This window comes from Diabrotica virgifera, chromosome 4 (assembly GCF_917563875.1).
Source record: "Diabrotica virgifera virgifera chromosome 4, PGI_DIABVI_V3a".
NCBI classification, from domain to species: Eukaryota; Metazoa; Arthropoda; class Insecta; order Coleoptera; family Chrysomelidae; genus Diabrotica; species Diabrotica virgifera.
Genome location: NC_065446.1, coordinates 158,966,774 through 158,984,515, shown reverse-complemented (window position 1 = coordinate 158,984,515; position 17,742 = coordinate 158,966,774). Strand labels below are relative to the sequence as shown.

General features: G+C 31.5%; 1 protein-coding gene across 1 annotated transcript; it reads left to right on the top strand.

Annotated features, from left to right (window-relative positions):
• The first annotated feature begins 9,635 nt into the window (after positions 1-9,635).
• LOC126878450 (uncharacterized) lies at positions 9,636-11,613 on the top strand. The gene is made up of 2 exons (XM_050649383.1): positions 9,636-10,579; positions 11,111-11,613. The coding sequence occupies exons 1-2, from the start codon at positions 10,357-10,359 to the stop codon at positions 11,611-11,613; spliced, it is 726 nt and encodes a 241-aa protein (XP_050505340.1). The 5' UTR covers positions 9,636-10,356.
• Positions 11,614-17,742: the final 6,129 nt, after the last annotated feature.

The window sequence follows — 17,742 nt, the reverse complement described above, 5'->3', positions numbered from 1 at the left end:
AGTTTATAAAATAGAGAAAATCCCCAAATCCCTCTAAAAAACAGATTTTTTTTGGAAAATTAAAAAGTGTCTGATAAAATACATTAGATAAAAAAAATTAGACCTGCAGCCATCCCCAAAAAAATGTTATACGCTTTTTTCCGAAAAAAAAATTAAATTTTTTGAGGTTTTGTACATTCTACGGGTTTATAAAAAAATAAACATGGTTTGTAAAAGCCTCTACTATGAATGCGTGTCATTTTTTTGAAATTTTAAAATTGATTGCATCCTACCTAAAAAAAAATAAAAACGAAAAATGGATGGCGGGGGAAGGGGATGGTGGGTTAAAATTACGCTACGTCTTAATCACATAGAACTTAAAAAACTGAAAAAAAAATTGAATTCTGGGAGTAAGGGAGGGTACCTTTTAATTTATTCATCCCGTCCAAAAGTGGAAAGTTTGATGCGCCACTGTCGACGCATGTGTAACTAAAAAGTGACGCAGTGTTCATACGTTTTCTTTTAGGTTCTATTATTTAAGTTATAGACTCTTATGGTGCCCAAAATGATTTGTAAATTTCACCTAGGTATACCGGCTCCTAGTCTAATGAGCTTGCGTGCTATTACGATGCAATATTTTAAATTTTATTCTCAAATACACCAAAATAGTGTTTATCTTTATACGAATAATCCTCACGGTCGAGACACTTACATTTATTGTAACAATATTATACGCCTCCTAATAGTAGGCAACCAATTATTCAGCCGCGTACTATTGGAGAACTACATTTGTTTTTGTAAATTTTAATATAATTATATAAAATAGTAAATCATATCAAAAGAAGGTCGTAAAAAAGTATAGTATTCTACTCGCATGTAATGGCTATTATTCACTCTCGTGAATTACGACAATTACGTCTGCCGCCATCTCAGCTGATTACAATAGTTTCGTTCGCGGTACCAATATAATTCTTTTAGTAATCAGTTGTACGCAACTGCGGTTCATGATTGATTTAAACCGTGAACGAATTTTTAATAACCTCCAGTTCAGTGCATAATCTAGCTTTTATGTGTCTGACTTGTTTACAGCCTGATTTTTATGTCTAAATATATTACAATTTTTGGATATTATGTCCTATGAAATGGGTGAGTCGCAGCTCGAAAATGTTGCGATATATCCAATTTATGCTATAATGGTTTCAAAATACCCAACGTTTTTAAAAACTTCGATAAGTTCCAGCAAGTTCTCAAAACCGTCATCATTAGAACTTAAATGATCAGACATTTTAAACTATCGTATAAATAACTATTCTTTATTAAATTTATTCTGTTAAAAACAAACCAAATAACGGATAATTCAAACATTACCTACGAAATCAAACTTTGTAATCATAGAATTTAAAAATTAAATGAAAAACCAATAAACTCCCATAAATTTTGAGTAAAACGAAAACAAACACAGGACCAGAAGTAAAGTGAAAGTAAATAAGCATAGGCCAACGCTAACGGATCAGCTGTAAAGGAGTAGTCTAAAGCATATAATATATATAATTAATAATATTATTATTTGAAGTATGTATTTTGAAATTCCTATTGCGCATGTACAAACTCTAAATTCTCAACCGTTGAACTGGTTTTAAGCTACGGACAAAATAACCGTGAACGACAAGATTCCAGATTACAATAGCAGTCCCTCCCTATCGATACAGAACTTGATCACCGCGAACGCACAATTTTGCAGTGCGAATGCGGAGTAACCCTGAACGCGTCCAGTATTGATACCGCGAATGAACTAATAATACCGTAGTTACTGATTTAGATATATGACGATTTGTTTGTTGTGTTTTAAAACAATTTTGTGAATTTAAAACTTTTTCTAATTGACAGCTTACCAATATTCCTCCATATAATTGTCAGATTATCATTTAGGACGACTAGGACATCAAGTTCAACCTGACCTGATGTATAAAAATCTGATCTTAAGGTCGCATTTTTTTTACATCTTCAAAAATCGGTCATGACTTTTGGTCCCGTCCAAATCGTCAGACACACTTAGCACAAATAGCACACTATTTTGAGTTCACTAACATTTCCTATGAATGAACATCTGAGGCACTCGTCAGATAAATATCTCTCGGTTGGCAGAAAGATATATCGCATATACACTAAGAATGTCTGATGAGCTCGAATATTTTCATGTTTTTTTACGTGTAACACCAAAACTTAACTTTTTTGGTTTTAAGACCTAATCTTCCCAATAGTTACTCATGGCGCTTTAGTAACTGCAAATTTAGCATCCCAGGCTCCCCTACTATAATTAAATTAGGGGAAAACCAGAACGATTAGACGTAGACAACCCAGAAACATTAAAACAAATTCATTAACGTCGTACTATTCGTCGTATATAGCTTGAGATTTTTTTTTAAATTAGGCATATGCTTCTGATACAGTGATACATGGAACAAGATCTGAAAACACTTGGAAATTAATTATTGGAAGAACAAAGCAAGGAACAGAACAGAATGGCGGAAAATCCTAGAACAAGCCAGGACCCAAAAAGGGTTGTCGAGCTACTGATGATGATAGGCTTCTGATTCATAATTGCGAAAGCTGAAAGGTGTGTAAAGTTTGCGACAAAAATATTGATTTCTCTTTTGCTTGAGAATTCTTCTGAATATTCTTAACATTTATGCTTAATCTTTATCTGCGAGGCACATTGTCTCAGCTGCGTATGTAACCACGGGTCCGATTCAAATTCTGGTTCTCTTCAATTTTTCATCTCTGGATAAGTTCTTTTCCTACATTAGCCTATGGTAACTTCTCTTATTTTTACCATTCACAATTCTTAAGCATTTAAATTGTTTAACTCTTACAAAAGTGTAGTTTTCGATTTCGTCTTGGTATTTTCTCTTCAGCAGGCAGATTAGATATTTTTTTCTTCGCCAATTTCTAGACCTCTTTTCCATGCTTCACTTGCCAGGATTGTTAATGCTTCTTTTAATCTTACCTTATCTTTTCCCATAAACACTGTAGCATCTGCATACGTTACTTAATATTGGTGTTGAGGAGTGGGTTATATACTAAATTTCAATAAGACATGCAGTGCATGTAAACAACGATTTTACTTATTAAAGGTATTCAAAATCTATCTACTCGTTCCAGAGAAACAGTATATTATTAACATCACTCGTTCTCCTGTCTCGATTATTCGTTTTTATTGTGTAGTATATAAATTATTGTACTGAATACATAGTGAAAAAATAATTCTATTAAATTAATAAATAATTTACGCGATTGTACAAGTAACGGTTATACAAAAATATTTAAAACCTGTAACGAATAGCCACCTCGTTCGTTGTTGACGACGACATCGCTGTCAACTAATATTTACTTCTAGTGCATAGCACATGCGAATAAACTGTAGTATCTTTCAGTTGTTCATATAATTCTATTTTATCGTTTTCTGGTGAATTTTCTGTTGGTGCACATATGCTTAATTATTGTCATATTGGTTTATTTCTTTCTATTTTTTATATGTGACACTGACATTTATAGCTTTGAATTCTATAACTTTGATTCTTATCTTATTGTAAAAATGCTATACCATTTTACATTGTTTGTATTCCCCCGAATATAATATTGTGTAATTTTTAATTCTTGTAATACTATAGTCTGTTTTTAAACCAAGAGGAGTAATTCAAATTTCTCACGTTGTAAAGCGTGTTTGTAATTGGTCCAACCTCAGGCAAGTTTACTGCACTGTTATCAAATTTTGACACTAATGACATTTATAAAATTTTGACACTTTTGACATTTTATAGGTTAATTAAATTATATCAGCAATTTTTGTATTTTCTGTGTTATTCATTTAATTTTTAGATTTTCGGCTGTTTTTATATAAAAACACATGTTTTCAGAACTCTTTAGCGACGTATTAGTATAATATAATATTTATGGATTACCGTCAAAGGCCGATATGATCAACCAAAAAAGATGTATTTGGCGATATTTTTAGTGCTTTCTTGGGTGCGAATCTGTCTTTTTAGTTTACTCCTATTGGTTTAAAAACAAAGCTTAGTACATCAATCGTGTATGGATTTCTTTTACTACCTCTGGCATTTTCTCTGGTGTCAATAATGTTTGAACATTCCAATTCCTAGTTGTGCTCTATTTTTTCTTCTTCTATCTCGTTTTAATGTTTGATTTGATGTCTCCTATGTCGTCGTTTTCTTCAGCTTTATTTACAGTGTCTTTAAATCTCATAGACGCATTTTCCATATTCGTTTGCAGGGTTGTTTTAGTCATACGAGGAATTCGATCTTTTCTATCTTACACTTTTACATATAGTACGTAAATCGTTCAGCTGGACATAGGGAATATACATTGAGATAATTGTGGCAACTGCGCCAACCTGTGTTAGTTGGAGCTGCTATTCCGAGTTTCTGGTGCAATAGAGCTGTTGAACGAATAGAATGAATGAGTTTGGAAACAAGGCTGCCCATAAATAAATCAAAAACAAAGATTAGGATTAATGAGTTCATAATTTTACTTTAATTTTTAAAAACATTTTTTATTTAAAAACTAATTTCAAAATTAAACTGGTACTGTTTTCCAATTTATTCAGCTACTACATTGTCATGTTTTGACGTTTGTTTGTGTCAGCCGTTTGTCAATTTTCAGGTTAAAGCTAACCACGAATGTCATCGAGAGAGCGCAGTTGCCACAATTATCTCAATGTATATTACATATGTCCAGCAGAACGATTTATGTACTGTATATTCCCAAATTTTTTGTCATCGCACCAGCATTTTTGTTGCGTCCTGATGATCTGTCAGTATATTTTCTTCCTCCAGTAAGTTAAGTAGGTATATTCAGTAAGTTTTTCTTTGAGGTGTTTTAGTATTCAGTTTCATTTTGGTCCTTCCCATATAATCTAAGCTTTCTACAGTATATGTTTTATCGTCTATGTTTAGCATATAATAGTGATGTTTTCTTGCTCTTTTCTCTTGTTTTCTTTAAGTATTCTTATCTGCTCTTATGTATTACCTGGAATAATCTTCACTTAATAAATGTCAGTTCCTTTTAATTTTTTCTATTGCTTCATTACATCTATACTTTTCGTTCCGTTTTTAGGTTTCAGTAGTATAGCTTTTATCTTTTTGGATCCCAATACCTTTAACATTATGCCGGCATTTTCGTTTAGTAGAACTTGGATTTTAAGTGCAATTTTTTTTAATACTACTTTTTATATAATTTTCTTGGTCACCCTCTTTTTCTGTTTCCCATATATATTTTTCTTTCTATTTTTTTCTTGTGGGCCATATCTTGGGATTTTAATGCTAAATTTTCGGCTTTTAACTGCCATTTTCACTTTCAGCTGTTATTTTGTATTTAATCAATTTTTTATTCTACTCTTATACTTCTCTAGTCCATACTATCTCATTTTCCACTTATATTTTTAATCATTTTACTCACCGATAGAGTAAACTGAATTTTAACTTTATTTTCGATTTTTGTATATAGTGGATTTTACTCAATCCAGCAACGTCGTCATTCGACCGGCTAGGATTGGTCATAGACGTATAATAATAATATATTAACATAGATTGAGCAGCCTGTAGAGCTAAGTGACGACACCATCTTTTTGTAGCTGAGTAAAGTAAAGCTGAGTCTCTTTTTTGGAGGGGGGTGAGAGAGTGAGGAGTTGCAATGCACAAGAAAGACAGATTGCCAGAACTACGGTATGCTCGTACGTACATATGTTGGCTTATAGTTTTTAAGTTTTGCTACTGATTTTTTTGTTAACTGCACTTTTACCTCTCACGCTTACTGTGATCAATTAAAGAAAGAAGAAGACGCCATGCCCAACGATTATATTTATGCCTATTCACAAAAATTAATTAGTTACCAAAGAGAAGCCGACACAGATACTGTATATTTAAACAGTACACTTTTTTCTGTTGAAGCTTGAGCTATAAAATGTATCCATCTCTTGTTAGCACTAATAAACGAAGTTTCATCTTTTTAGGTGATAGGTTTTCAGTTTTCTGAATTTTTACTTTAAATGGTGAGTCTACATATTTCCAAAAACGAAAATATTTAACGAAGCTCGTATGACCCTTTGTACAAATACATGGCTACCTGTACATCAAATAAAATATTTACAATCTTTAATACGCAGGTACAGTACATTACGCAACAATTAAAAATCTAAACAAATATAATATGAAATATGACTTTTATTTTTGTATCCTCTGCAATAAACTAACAACTGACAACGAAGTATTGAAAACGTATAAGAAAATTGTGAGTCAAATAACGACAAGAAAAAAAATGAACTTAAATTCGTATTATCATATAGCATATTTACCATGCTCCAGAAATGCTAAATAGATAGAATATTAAGTTTATTCCTCCCCTTGTCACAATGTTTGGATAGATAGTTGACATATGACTATGAGACCGAATTTTCCTTAAAACTAATTAATAATTTACCATTTTCTTATAAACTACTTTATACAGGGTGGTGAATTGGAAAACGGACCATAGGAAAGTCAATGTCAAATTCCAAACTGTTTAATTCCTGCTTTCCTGATTATTTTACATCAAAAGTCATAGGAAACTATTTGTAGAGGATTGAAATCTGTATTGAAAACAACTGTTAAACTTGTTCTACGAACAATAATTATTCTAAATTTTATAAAAGTATAATACATTTTTCACAGTATCACGCCAAAGTTAGGTCACACACAGTGCAATAATGTATTTAACGGTGGCCGGTGGCATTCGGTGACAATTACGTTATTATATTAACAATTTGAACTATCAATTTTTTATTTATTTTATTATTTATTGTTTAAAAACCAATAAAATTGATAAGATACCCTCAGTTGAGGAGAAAGTATTAAGATTAGAGATGTTTTCTTTAGTCAATAGTGTGCGTACTGTCAGTTAAATAGTAACGCGTGGCCTAACTTGTACACACATACCTACTGTGGCAAAATTATTGTATTTTTCAAAAATTTGGAATGTGTTTAAATCCTAGAACTGTGTAGCTTTTGTTTTTAATACAGATTTCAATCCTCTACAAATAACTTCTCATGACTTTTTATGTAAAATAATTAGGGAAGCAGGAATTCAACAGTTTAGAATTTTACATTCAGTTTCCTATAGTCCGTTTTATGATTCACCACCCGGTATATATATACGAGAATATGTATAATATATATATTTATACAAACTATGCTTATATCTTATAAATTTATATATCTTTGGAAAACATTATATTTTAAAGAAAACCAATAGCAGCGGCCACTGCAGAATATTTACGTTTATCTCACGAAGGACAAACATATTTATGCAATCGTCATGCAATATTGTACAGAAAACAATACAATTTTTACCTACTAACGTATATATTGTTCGTCTTTTAATTAGCCTTTTTAAGTTGCACCCTTAGAGCAATGCGACATGAAACTATGGTTCATAAACAGAAACAATGATGTAATAAAAATATGCAATTGATAATACTACTTTCAGTTATGTAACATACATAATCAACTAAATTTGATATCGACCCTTCCAAAAACTATAAATAGTTCCAAAAGGTTGGACATATTTTATCACTAGTAGATAAAGGTAAAATACTTTGAATGAATACGAGACACTAATAAATAAAACTAAGAAAATACTAGCAAAAATAAATATCAGTCACCAATGTTTCAAACTAATGCTAATATTTCACCGAGTTCTGCGATAAAACTAATTGTGCAGTGGCGGCTTGCATTAAATAGAAAAACTTTCTACATTCGAGAACTGTTTAGGCTCTTTGGAACATTTTTCAACAATTTCGGTTTTTCGACATTTTGATTGACATATTTTGCAAAAATTTACTTCGAAAATAATTTAGACCAGATTCATTTAGTTGAGTCATATTCCAATCGTACATTATGCAAACTATAATAATTATTAGTTTTTAGCAAATTTAACGTCAAGGTGAGATTATTTCCCATTTTCTGGTATAGTCTTTTAACAACATCTTGTATAGTGACTATGAAACTTGCGCAAATATGAAAATGTCTCATAGAAAAATAACCCACTATATTGAAGTTACAAATATTTGCGTAAACAAATTTTTGGGTATGTAATCAAATATGTTCTGCAACTTTAAATATGATTTTATAAGCTTCATTGATGATACAATATACTGCCTCAAGAGCTGTTCCTTATCATAAATAATAACGATACGAGCCCACTGTTGAATCTTGTCGAACTTACACAACTGTAAATTATACAGATCGATGAATTTCAGAATGTACACTTATGTTTCATTGACTATCAGTTCTATAGACCGTCCCACCTTGACTTTACAGTATAAGGAACATAGGCCATGCAGTAGTCCTTATGAGAGTTTTTAGCGCGGTGATGCCGATTTTATCAAAAAGAATTTGTAATCGAACATTAGAGATATGAAATTAAAACTGTTCTAGAAAGGCAATCTACAATTTTAGGAGTCATATGCGTAATAACTATAGTATATAAAATAAACTTAAACGCATATGAATCCTAAAATTGTAGATTGTCTTTCTAAAACAGTTTTAATTTAATCTCTCTAACGTTCGATTACAAATTCTTTTTGATAAAATCGGTGTCACCACGCGAAAAACTCTCATAAGGACTGCATTGGCTATGTTCCTTATATGTACTGTAAAGTCAAGGTGGGACGGACTATAGACGATTCAAGAAGGAATAAAGATGAATGGCAAGTTTGTGAATAATATTAGATACGCAGATAACACTGTTAAACTTAGTAAGCAGTAAAAAGAGACTTAAAAATCTCATCGAAGCCGAAACAAGGAAGAAGGGATGCTTTTGATTTGAAAATAAAAGAAAAAACCAAACTGTCGCCATTTTCAAGCATAGAAATGTGAAGACTAATCGAAATTTCTAACAAACAAATACAACAGAAAAACTGAAGTGTCTACGATGTTGGATAATGAAATTTTAATACACAAACAAATATACTGCAAAATAGAAAAATGCGAAGTGTCCGTTCCTAGATATGAAACATCTACTAAAAAATATATAGACACTACACTTACATTTTAAAAACAACTTCAATGTCTTCAACAATCTTCGCAAGGTTCCGGTCCGAAGACAATGTTCATGACTCAAAAATTTGGACCAGCCTGCTGGCACCACAAGACGTAAATCATTAAACATTACAAATAATTAATAATTGGATTTTGCAAATTTCGAATAAATGCCAATTCCACCCATTTCTCACAAACTCTATTCGGCATACAAAATTGAATAAGTATTGTAAGAATAATTATATTGTATTATATAAGTTCGATAATTTTTAGCATCGCACTCTGTCGTTATTAGTGATGTAAAAAAACGTGTTTTTTTTTAATTCTAAAAAAAACGGAAAAAAAAACAATAAAAAACGTGTTTTTTTTGTTTTTAATTGTTTTTTATTAGTTTCTCAACGTAATATTAACAATATCAATATTAGGAGTTGTTTGTAAGCCTAAAAATCACCCAATATTTCAATATTATATCCAAAACATCTAGAAACTCAGTGTTTGACGTTCCTTTTTAAAAAATATTGAAACATTAAACCCTTACTGCCTTTATCTATTATTTTGTTACGTCGTTGCTTTTGGGGAATCACCGAAATTTAGCAGGACGCTCGTATTCGTTGGCGCTGAGAAAACCGGGGAATTACCGATTAGCTTTTGCAGGTGTTCTGTTGTTATTTTGTGATTTACTTGCCTTGTGCCGGAAATATTTGTGTTTAGTGCTTATTTAAGTGTGTTTAAATAAATTAATTATTGTTAATTATATTTTCTGTGTTTTATGATAATAAATTATTTGTTACCTACTGTAGTGACATTAGTGACAAAAACTGAATGTTTATAATGTCTTCGAATTCGAGTTCTTGTTCTTCGCGGGAATCACGGGGAAGGAAAAGTTGCAAAGTAAGTTCCCTGTTTAAAATGCTAAAAACACAGAAAAAAAACTCCTCAAGTAGAGTGTACTTTTTGTACACTTCAACTATCAAAAAATGGGACACGTTTGTTGGAACATATTAAAAAATGCCTAAAATGTCCAGAGGAAGTTAAAATAAAGTATGGAGTGACGGAGAGAAAACAACGAAACATTGGACTATTACAAACAATACATGAAAAAAGGGAGGAAAAAGTTAAAGGTATGTACCAAAGCTCTAAAAATATTTCCAAATTTCCCTCTTCTTTATTTAGTAGAAATTCCTAAAGATAACCTTACTTTACAGACTTATTTTTAAATTTAATAAATTTGGGAATTTTATTTACAGAAAAACCGAAATCACAATCTAAAGAGGTGTCCGCATTCATGGATAAAATGACACCTGAACAAAAAGTAAAAGCCGATGAACTGCTTAGCCGGGCTATCTATTCAAGTCAAGCACCACTGGCTTTAGTAGAAAATATACAGTGGCAGAAGTTGTTTAAATTTCTCAGACCTGCTTATCAGATACCAACCCGACACCTTGTATCAGGCCCACTATTAGACAGTGAGCACCTACGTGTAAAGGCTATGGTTTCGGAAAACATTGGTAAGATTTAAGTTTTACCATATTTATTAAAATTTATTGTTTCGGCCCTTACTCTGTGAAATTCTGCGTAATAACAATAAATTAAATATTTTTTAGAAAATCCACAAATTACATTAGTTTTAATAATAATCTAATACGGTTCCAACCGGTTTCGATGCCATTGCATCATTACCAAGGAGTGTTGTACAAAATGATGTAATTTGGCATCGACTCCGGTTGAAACCGTATTAGTTCATTAAAACTAATGTAATTTGGGGAATTTTGGAATTTTTAAAAAAATATTTAATTTACTGTTATTATATTTATTAAAACATTGACAATATATAGGCGAGCCGCTGTAAAATTACCACTGAACAACGTACTACGGACGAAGTTTAACAGGAAAGACCTTGAACAGCAACCAGATGCGGTACAGTGTTGTACCACACCGTCCGTCGTATATATTTCAGTAATTTTAGAACGGCCCGACTTTAATATAAGTAAACCTACATTATGCTAGTAGGTTAAAAATAATTATCTCTTTACTTTAAGCTGGAGCACATTCTGTTGGACTAATGGTGGATGGATGGTCCAATATTAGGAACGAGGCTGTCCTAAACTTTGTTGTAACAACTCCAAAGCCATTCCTTTTTAAAATTATGCCCACAGGCACTGCACCTCATACTACAGAATATATGGCAAAAACCCTTGGTGCAGTAATACGTGAAATCGGTCCCCGAAAGGTATTTGGTATAGTCACAGACAATGCAGCAAACATGAAAGCTGCTTGGGCCTTGATTGAAAATGATTTTGATAATAACATTTTTACCTATGGATGCTTTGCTCATTCTCTTAATTTAATATTTACCGATCTCAAAAATTTAACAAGTCTGAAATCGTTTACTGCCGAGGCTGTTGCCCTTACAAAGGCCATCCGACAAAGCCACATATTATCTGCGTGGGTAAAGGAAAAACAAAACGAATTAAAAATAAGTTGCAGTCTTAAACTCCCAGTGCCTACCAGATGGGGATCATTAGTTCTTTGTCTACAATAATTGCTTGCTAACAAACAAATAATAAAAAGGATGGCTATCAATGAAGAAGTTGAAAAGGCAGTAAGCAAACACCCATCTTTAAAAAAAAATGCTCTAAGCATTATAGCATTATAGCGATATATTTTGGGACCAGGTACAAGGATACATTATGCTTCTGGAACCAACTGCTAACCTCTGTAGAAGGTGACACACCAACGATTTCAAAATGTCTGCATTTATTTAAAAAAATGGTTAACACCTCATTAGAAAATGTCACTAAAAGCCCATTGTTATCCAAAGAGGAAGCAGATACAAGGGCAATTTTTGAAAATCGGAAGAAGTTTGCCATTTTTAGTGTTCATTTTGTAGCTAACCTTTTGGATCCAAAATATCGTGGCTGCGAACTTAGCTCAGATGAGATGGTAAATTTTTTTAGGTTATAGTGGGTTTTATTTATATTTATATTAATTTTTTTATTTAATGTAGACTGATGCGACAGAAGTCATATACAAGGTAGCACAGAAGATGCCAGATGTCGATGAAGCAGCCGTCTTAGCTGACGTTGTCAATGTTATTGCAAAAGAAGGACTATTCAAAAAGGCTTTTCTATGGAATGAGGACACAATTGCAGCTATCAGCCCTATTGCCTGGTGGAGTGGTCTTTGCTCAAATACCGCACTCTCCAAGTTGGCGATTCGTTTTCTAGAGTTGCCAGCGACATCAGCAGCATGTGAAAGATCCTTTTTTTCATATTCGGGAATTCACACCAACAAGAGAAACAGGCTGACCAATACTCGAGCGTCAAAAATCGTGTATGTGGCTCATAATTTAAAATTAATGGCTGAACTACAGCCAAGTGAATCATCCAGTTCAGAATCAATTGCTGGCCCTAGCTTCACAGTCAATCCTGCATTAGAATCTGAACCGGAACCAATGATAATATCCAATTCAGATCAGTCGGAGTCTGTCTTTGAAAGTGATGAAGAGGAAGCTTCAGAGTCTGAAGAAAATGCAGATAGCGACGGGACGGATCAGTGTTCATTTAAGGGATTCGGTTAATTAATTGAACCTTTTCAATCATTAAGACGTTGTTTTTTTTATTTGATAAATTTTTATTACTTATTTTTGCTTTTGCAATTTTTGATTTTGCAAGTTAACGAATAAACTCTTCTTATTTTGTTTATACCCATGGTCTTTTTATTTAAAGGATTTATACGAAATTAATTATGAAACGAAATAATACTTGTTTTGTTATCAAATTATACAGAATATTATATTTATTATATGTTTTTGTCATTAAATAAACTGTACCCACTTAAAAAATCAAAATAAAAAAAACGAAAAAAAAAACAAAAAAACGAAGGCTTCGTTTTTTTTGCAATAAAAAACGGTTTTTTAAAAAAAAAACGGTACCGTTTTTTATTGGTTACATCACTAGTCGTTATGATATGCAGTAAGGAAAAAACTTGACGCAACATGGTATCACCAATTTTTAAAATACATATTTAAAGTTCTAGTAACTATTAACACATTCACCCAAAAAATTCATCTATATTGCGCCATCTTGGACACTGCTCCACTTAACTGTCATATTTGGAACTTCACAAGAATATCTCTAAATGTATCTTGATCGGATCAGCTGTGGAATTTTTGTCCGTCGCTTTATCTTTTATAGTTTGCAAGATATAGCCGATGGCTAACGTTATTGGAGCACCCTGTAGATACCATAAGCATCATATAATGGACGATTTTTCTCTAGATAAAAATATAAGTTATTTCTTTTAGAAGAAAGACATATCACAAACTTGTACGATTCTGGTAATTTGAGAAAATATTTTCCAAGTAATTTTTCTAAACGGTATATAAAAAACTACAAAACATCAATAAATATTTTTAACAAACTTTTTAAACTGTCACAGCCTAAAATTGAAAAAACCCACTGCTACTCAAGGCTTGTCTAAATTTACGATACCGTTTAACAAACTTTTTGGTATTAATAGATTAATCTACAGCTCATTCTACTAGCATATAAACACTGAAAGTTGTGGTGTAATTGACAAGAAGAATATTCAATACAATCATGAATATCATTCAGAAAAATACGATCCATAAAAAAGAAAGATTAACCCATTGAAAAGTATAAATGCCTTATCAGTTATAAAAAAAAGTAAAAGTTTTGTAATAAGTAACAACGATAAGAAAAACAATATACAGGGTGTTAGTAAATAAGTATGAAAAATTTTAAGGGCTAATTCTACATGAAAAATTAATGCCAGTTTGCTCTATAAACATATGTCCGCAAATGCTTAGTTTCGGAGATACGGGGTATTGAAATTTTTATTTCAAACTGCCAATTTATTTATTGCTCTAAGACCAGTTGAGCTATGACCTGGTGAGTTTTAGGAGGTAGTTATTACGAATTTTATGACATACAATTAAGAATTTTAGTATGCTTTAGTATACTATAAAAAATAGTACGCCACTGAGATATTTCGAATTAGAAATTATTTTTAAATTCCACGTCTAATTTATGATAAAAAACCTTTCTTGCCTTTTTTTCATATGATGCACCGTTTTTATGCAGAAAAATAAAACATCTTGGCGCATATTTTTCATTTCTTAATACATCATCAAGAACTATCCAATATAATAATACTAAACTAGAACAATAACAGAAAATATTACTAATACCATTTCAACTAGGTGCAAAGCTGCAGGAAATGTTTAAAATGATCTCCTTTACAGGTAACAGAAGAATTTGATATTCATCATTGGCGCGCGTACGGGTAATGGTCTGAATTTTTTGAAGAAAAAAATAGTACGCCACTGAATGATGTCAAACTAAAAATCATTTTTGAATTCCTCGTTCAATTGACGACAAAAAATCTTTCTTGCCTTTTTTTCATATGCGGCGCCGTATGCAAAAAAAATTAAACATCTTATCTTTTACAAAGTATTTGAACTAATTTTTATGCATATGGAAACTACCTCAAATACTCGGTAAGCGTTAAGATGTTTTATTTTTTTGTATAAAAACGGCGCCTCGTATGAAAAAAGGAAAGAAAGATTTTTTGTCGTACATTGAACGAGAAATTCAAAAATGATTTTTAGTTTGACATATCTCAGTGGCGTACTATTTTTTTCTTTAAAATAATTCAGATCATTGCCCGTAGGCGCGCCAATGATGAATATAAAATTCTTCTGTTATCTGTAAAGGAGATTATTTTAAACATTTCTTGCAGCTTTGCACCTAGTTGAAATCTTATTAGTAATATTTTCTGTTATTGTTCTAGTTTAGTATTATTATATTGGATAGTTCTTGATGATGTATTAAGAAATGAAAAATACGCGCCAAGATGTTTTATTTTTCTGCATAAAAACGGTGCATCATATGAAAAAAAGGTAAGAAAGGTTTTTTATCATAAATTAGACGTGGAATTTAAAAATAATTTTTAATTCGAAGTATCTCAGTGGCGTACTATTTTTTCTTTAAAAAAATTCAGACCATTGCCCGTAGGCGCGCCAATGATGAATACAAAATTCTAAATTGTACGTCAAAAATTTGGTAATAACTACCTCCTAAAACTCACCAAATTTCATTTTCATAGCTCAACTGGTCTTAGAGCAATAAATAAATTGGCAGTTTGAAATAAAAATTTCAACACTCCGTATCTCCGAAACTAAGCATTTGCGGACATATGTTTATAGAGCAAACTGGTATTAATTTTTCATGTAGAATTAGCCCTTAAAATTTTTCATACTTATTTACTAACACCCTGTATAGGTATACTAAAATCATACAGAGCACGAAAAAAGGATATACATATTATGAGAGTATCGTTATTTTCTGTGTTGAATATTCTCTTAAAACATTGATTAAAATTCTGGTATGCCAATTTTTCGATAATTTCGAATATTTGTTAGTAAGCAACGCTGTTCAATCTACAATGGCAGCTTTATTTCTCTTAAATCTAGTCGGATAACATTATTTGCAAATTATTATTTAATTTTAATTCTGCACTTATTATTCAATTTTAATTCTCTTTTGCATTGCAGACACTATTGGATTTAAAGTTTTAAACAATCATTTGATGAAATAACAACTTTATTGTTCGAAGTAAAACAATGATTGTAAAAAGATGTATATTTCTCTATTTATTTTTACCAGATTTAAATTTAATGGGACCGTATAGTAAGTGATATCTCGTTTGAAAGATATTGAAAATTCCTATTCAATCATACTAATTTTGTTTGGGTAAGTTGATTTTGATGAATAAATTAAATAAATATAAAATTGTAGTTTCGCATTTAATTAATAAAGATTAACTTTTTAATTAAATGCGAAACTACAATTTTATATTTATTTAATTTATTCATCAAAATCAACTTATTATTGAATATGTATGGTTCTTCTCAGATGCTTTTTTCAGTTCGACACAAGTGACAGAAAAAAAGGTACGTCCGTGATACATACACATTTATAACATTTATTCCAGTTGTTGATAGATGGCGCTATAATCGAAAAAGAAATGATTTAGGTATTTACCCATTATTTATCTATTACATATCTATACGACTATAATTTAAAGTTCTTCTCAGTCTTTCAGTGTGTCATTAATGACGTAATATATGATTTTAAGAATGTAGAGAATCATAGCATGACATTTTAGTTAAATCTGACAGTTGTCAGAACCGTAAGTTGGTATAAAAACAAATCAATTGTGTTTATTTCATTTATAAAAACGTATGTACTATGGAAAAAATAATACAATGCGAAACAAAAAGACATGAAACTAGTGGAGAGGGAAATGATCGTTATAAACGTATAAATTAACATTACATAGTTTCCCATCTTTAGACGTATCAGAGTAGTAAGACAACTGTCACTGTGACCTGTCACAGACGTCTAAAGGTGGGAAACTATGTAATGTAATGTTAATTTATACGTATATAACGATCATTTCCACCTCCACTAGTTTCATCTCTTTTTGTTTCGCAATATATTATGATTCCATCTTTTGAGCTATTTTGCCGGGTATTAGCGCGCTCATCACTGTATAAATCATTTTTTGTTCGATTATAGTGCCACCTATCAACAACTAGAATAAATGTTATAAATGACTTTAATCACGGACGTACCTTTTTTCTGTTACTTCCAACTTATGCGTTAGAAAGAAATCTAAAAACTGTGACGCACTGAAAGATGCCTCTGAAAAGGAGTATATTTTCAATACCTTTCAAACGAGATATCACTTGCCATACGGTGCCATTTAAAATTATTGGCCAACGTGGCTCTGTAACGTCATCTACTACTATTACGTCACCTGTTATGAGTGCCTAATTTGTCTGTGTTTATCGTTTTTAAATAATGTTATCGTCCAATATGATAATAAAATGCTGGTCGGGCCAGTCAACCATTAAGTGATTCAAAAATCTAATCGATACGTTTTTACTGATTTCTATATTTTCCAATCCACAATTACCAATTAAAGATACAATGTTTGTTAAAAACTGTGACTTTTCAAATTTCGCGAGCTGTGACATTTTTAATTTTTTTTGTTGGTACACATATCCCATTGTTGAGATATTGACCATTTTGTAGATTGTTTTTGACTGATATAAAGGTTTTGATCTTTTGATGAGTTTTTTTACAAATTTTGACTATCGAAAAAAAAGGAGCAAAGAATCTGTATTAAATTTTGTTTGAACTATAAAATTTAGTTCCAAGAACTTTAAAATGTTGACTGTGACATACTTTGATTTAAAAAATATATATGTTCTAAAAGTCCTTCACAGAAGACTGAGAGGTTAATGACGATTCCCACCATGTAACCCCAGCAGGTCAAGAACCGATAAAACGACGAAAATAAGCAAATTGGTATGAAGAATCGTCGAATCATGATAAGGGACGTTGCTGAGCACGTCGCTATACCAGCTGGTTAATGCTAGGCAATTTTGTCGAATACTTTGGGTATGAAACGTGTGAAGGCAAAGTTTGTTCCGAATTTGCTGAATTTTGACCAAAATAATGACCGGATGGGAATCAGGAGCTCTTGAATGATGTCGACGATGATCCGAGTTTGCCCAAAGTCATAACTTGTGACAAAAATGTTATGATATTGAAAGCAAAGCCTAATCATTCCAATGGAA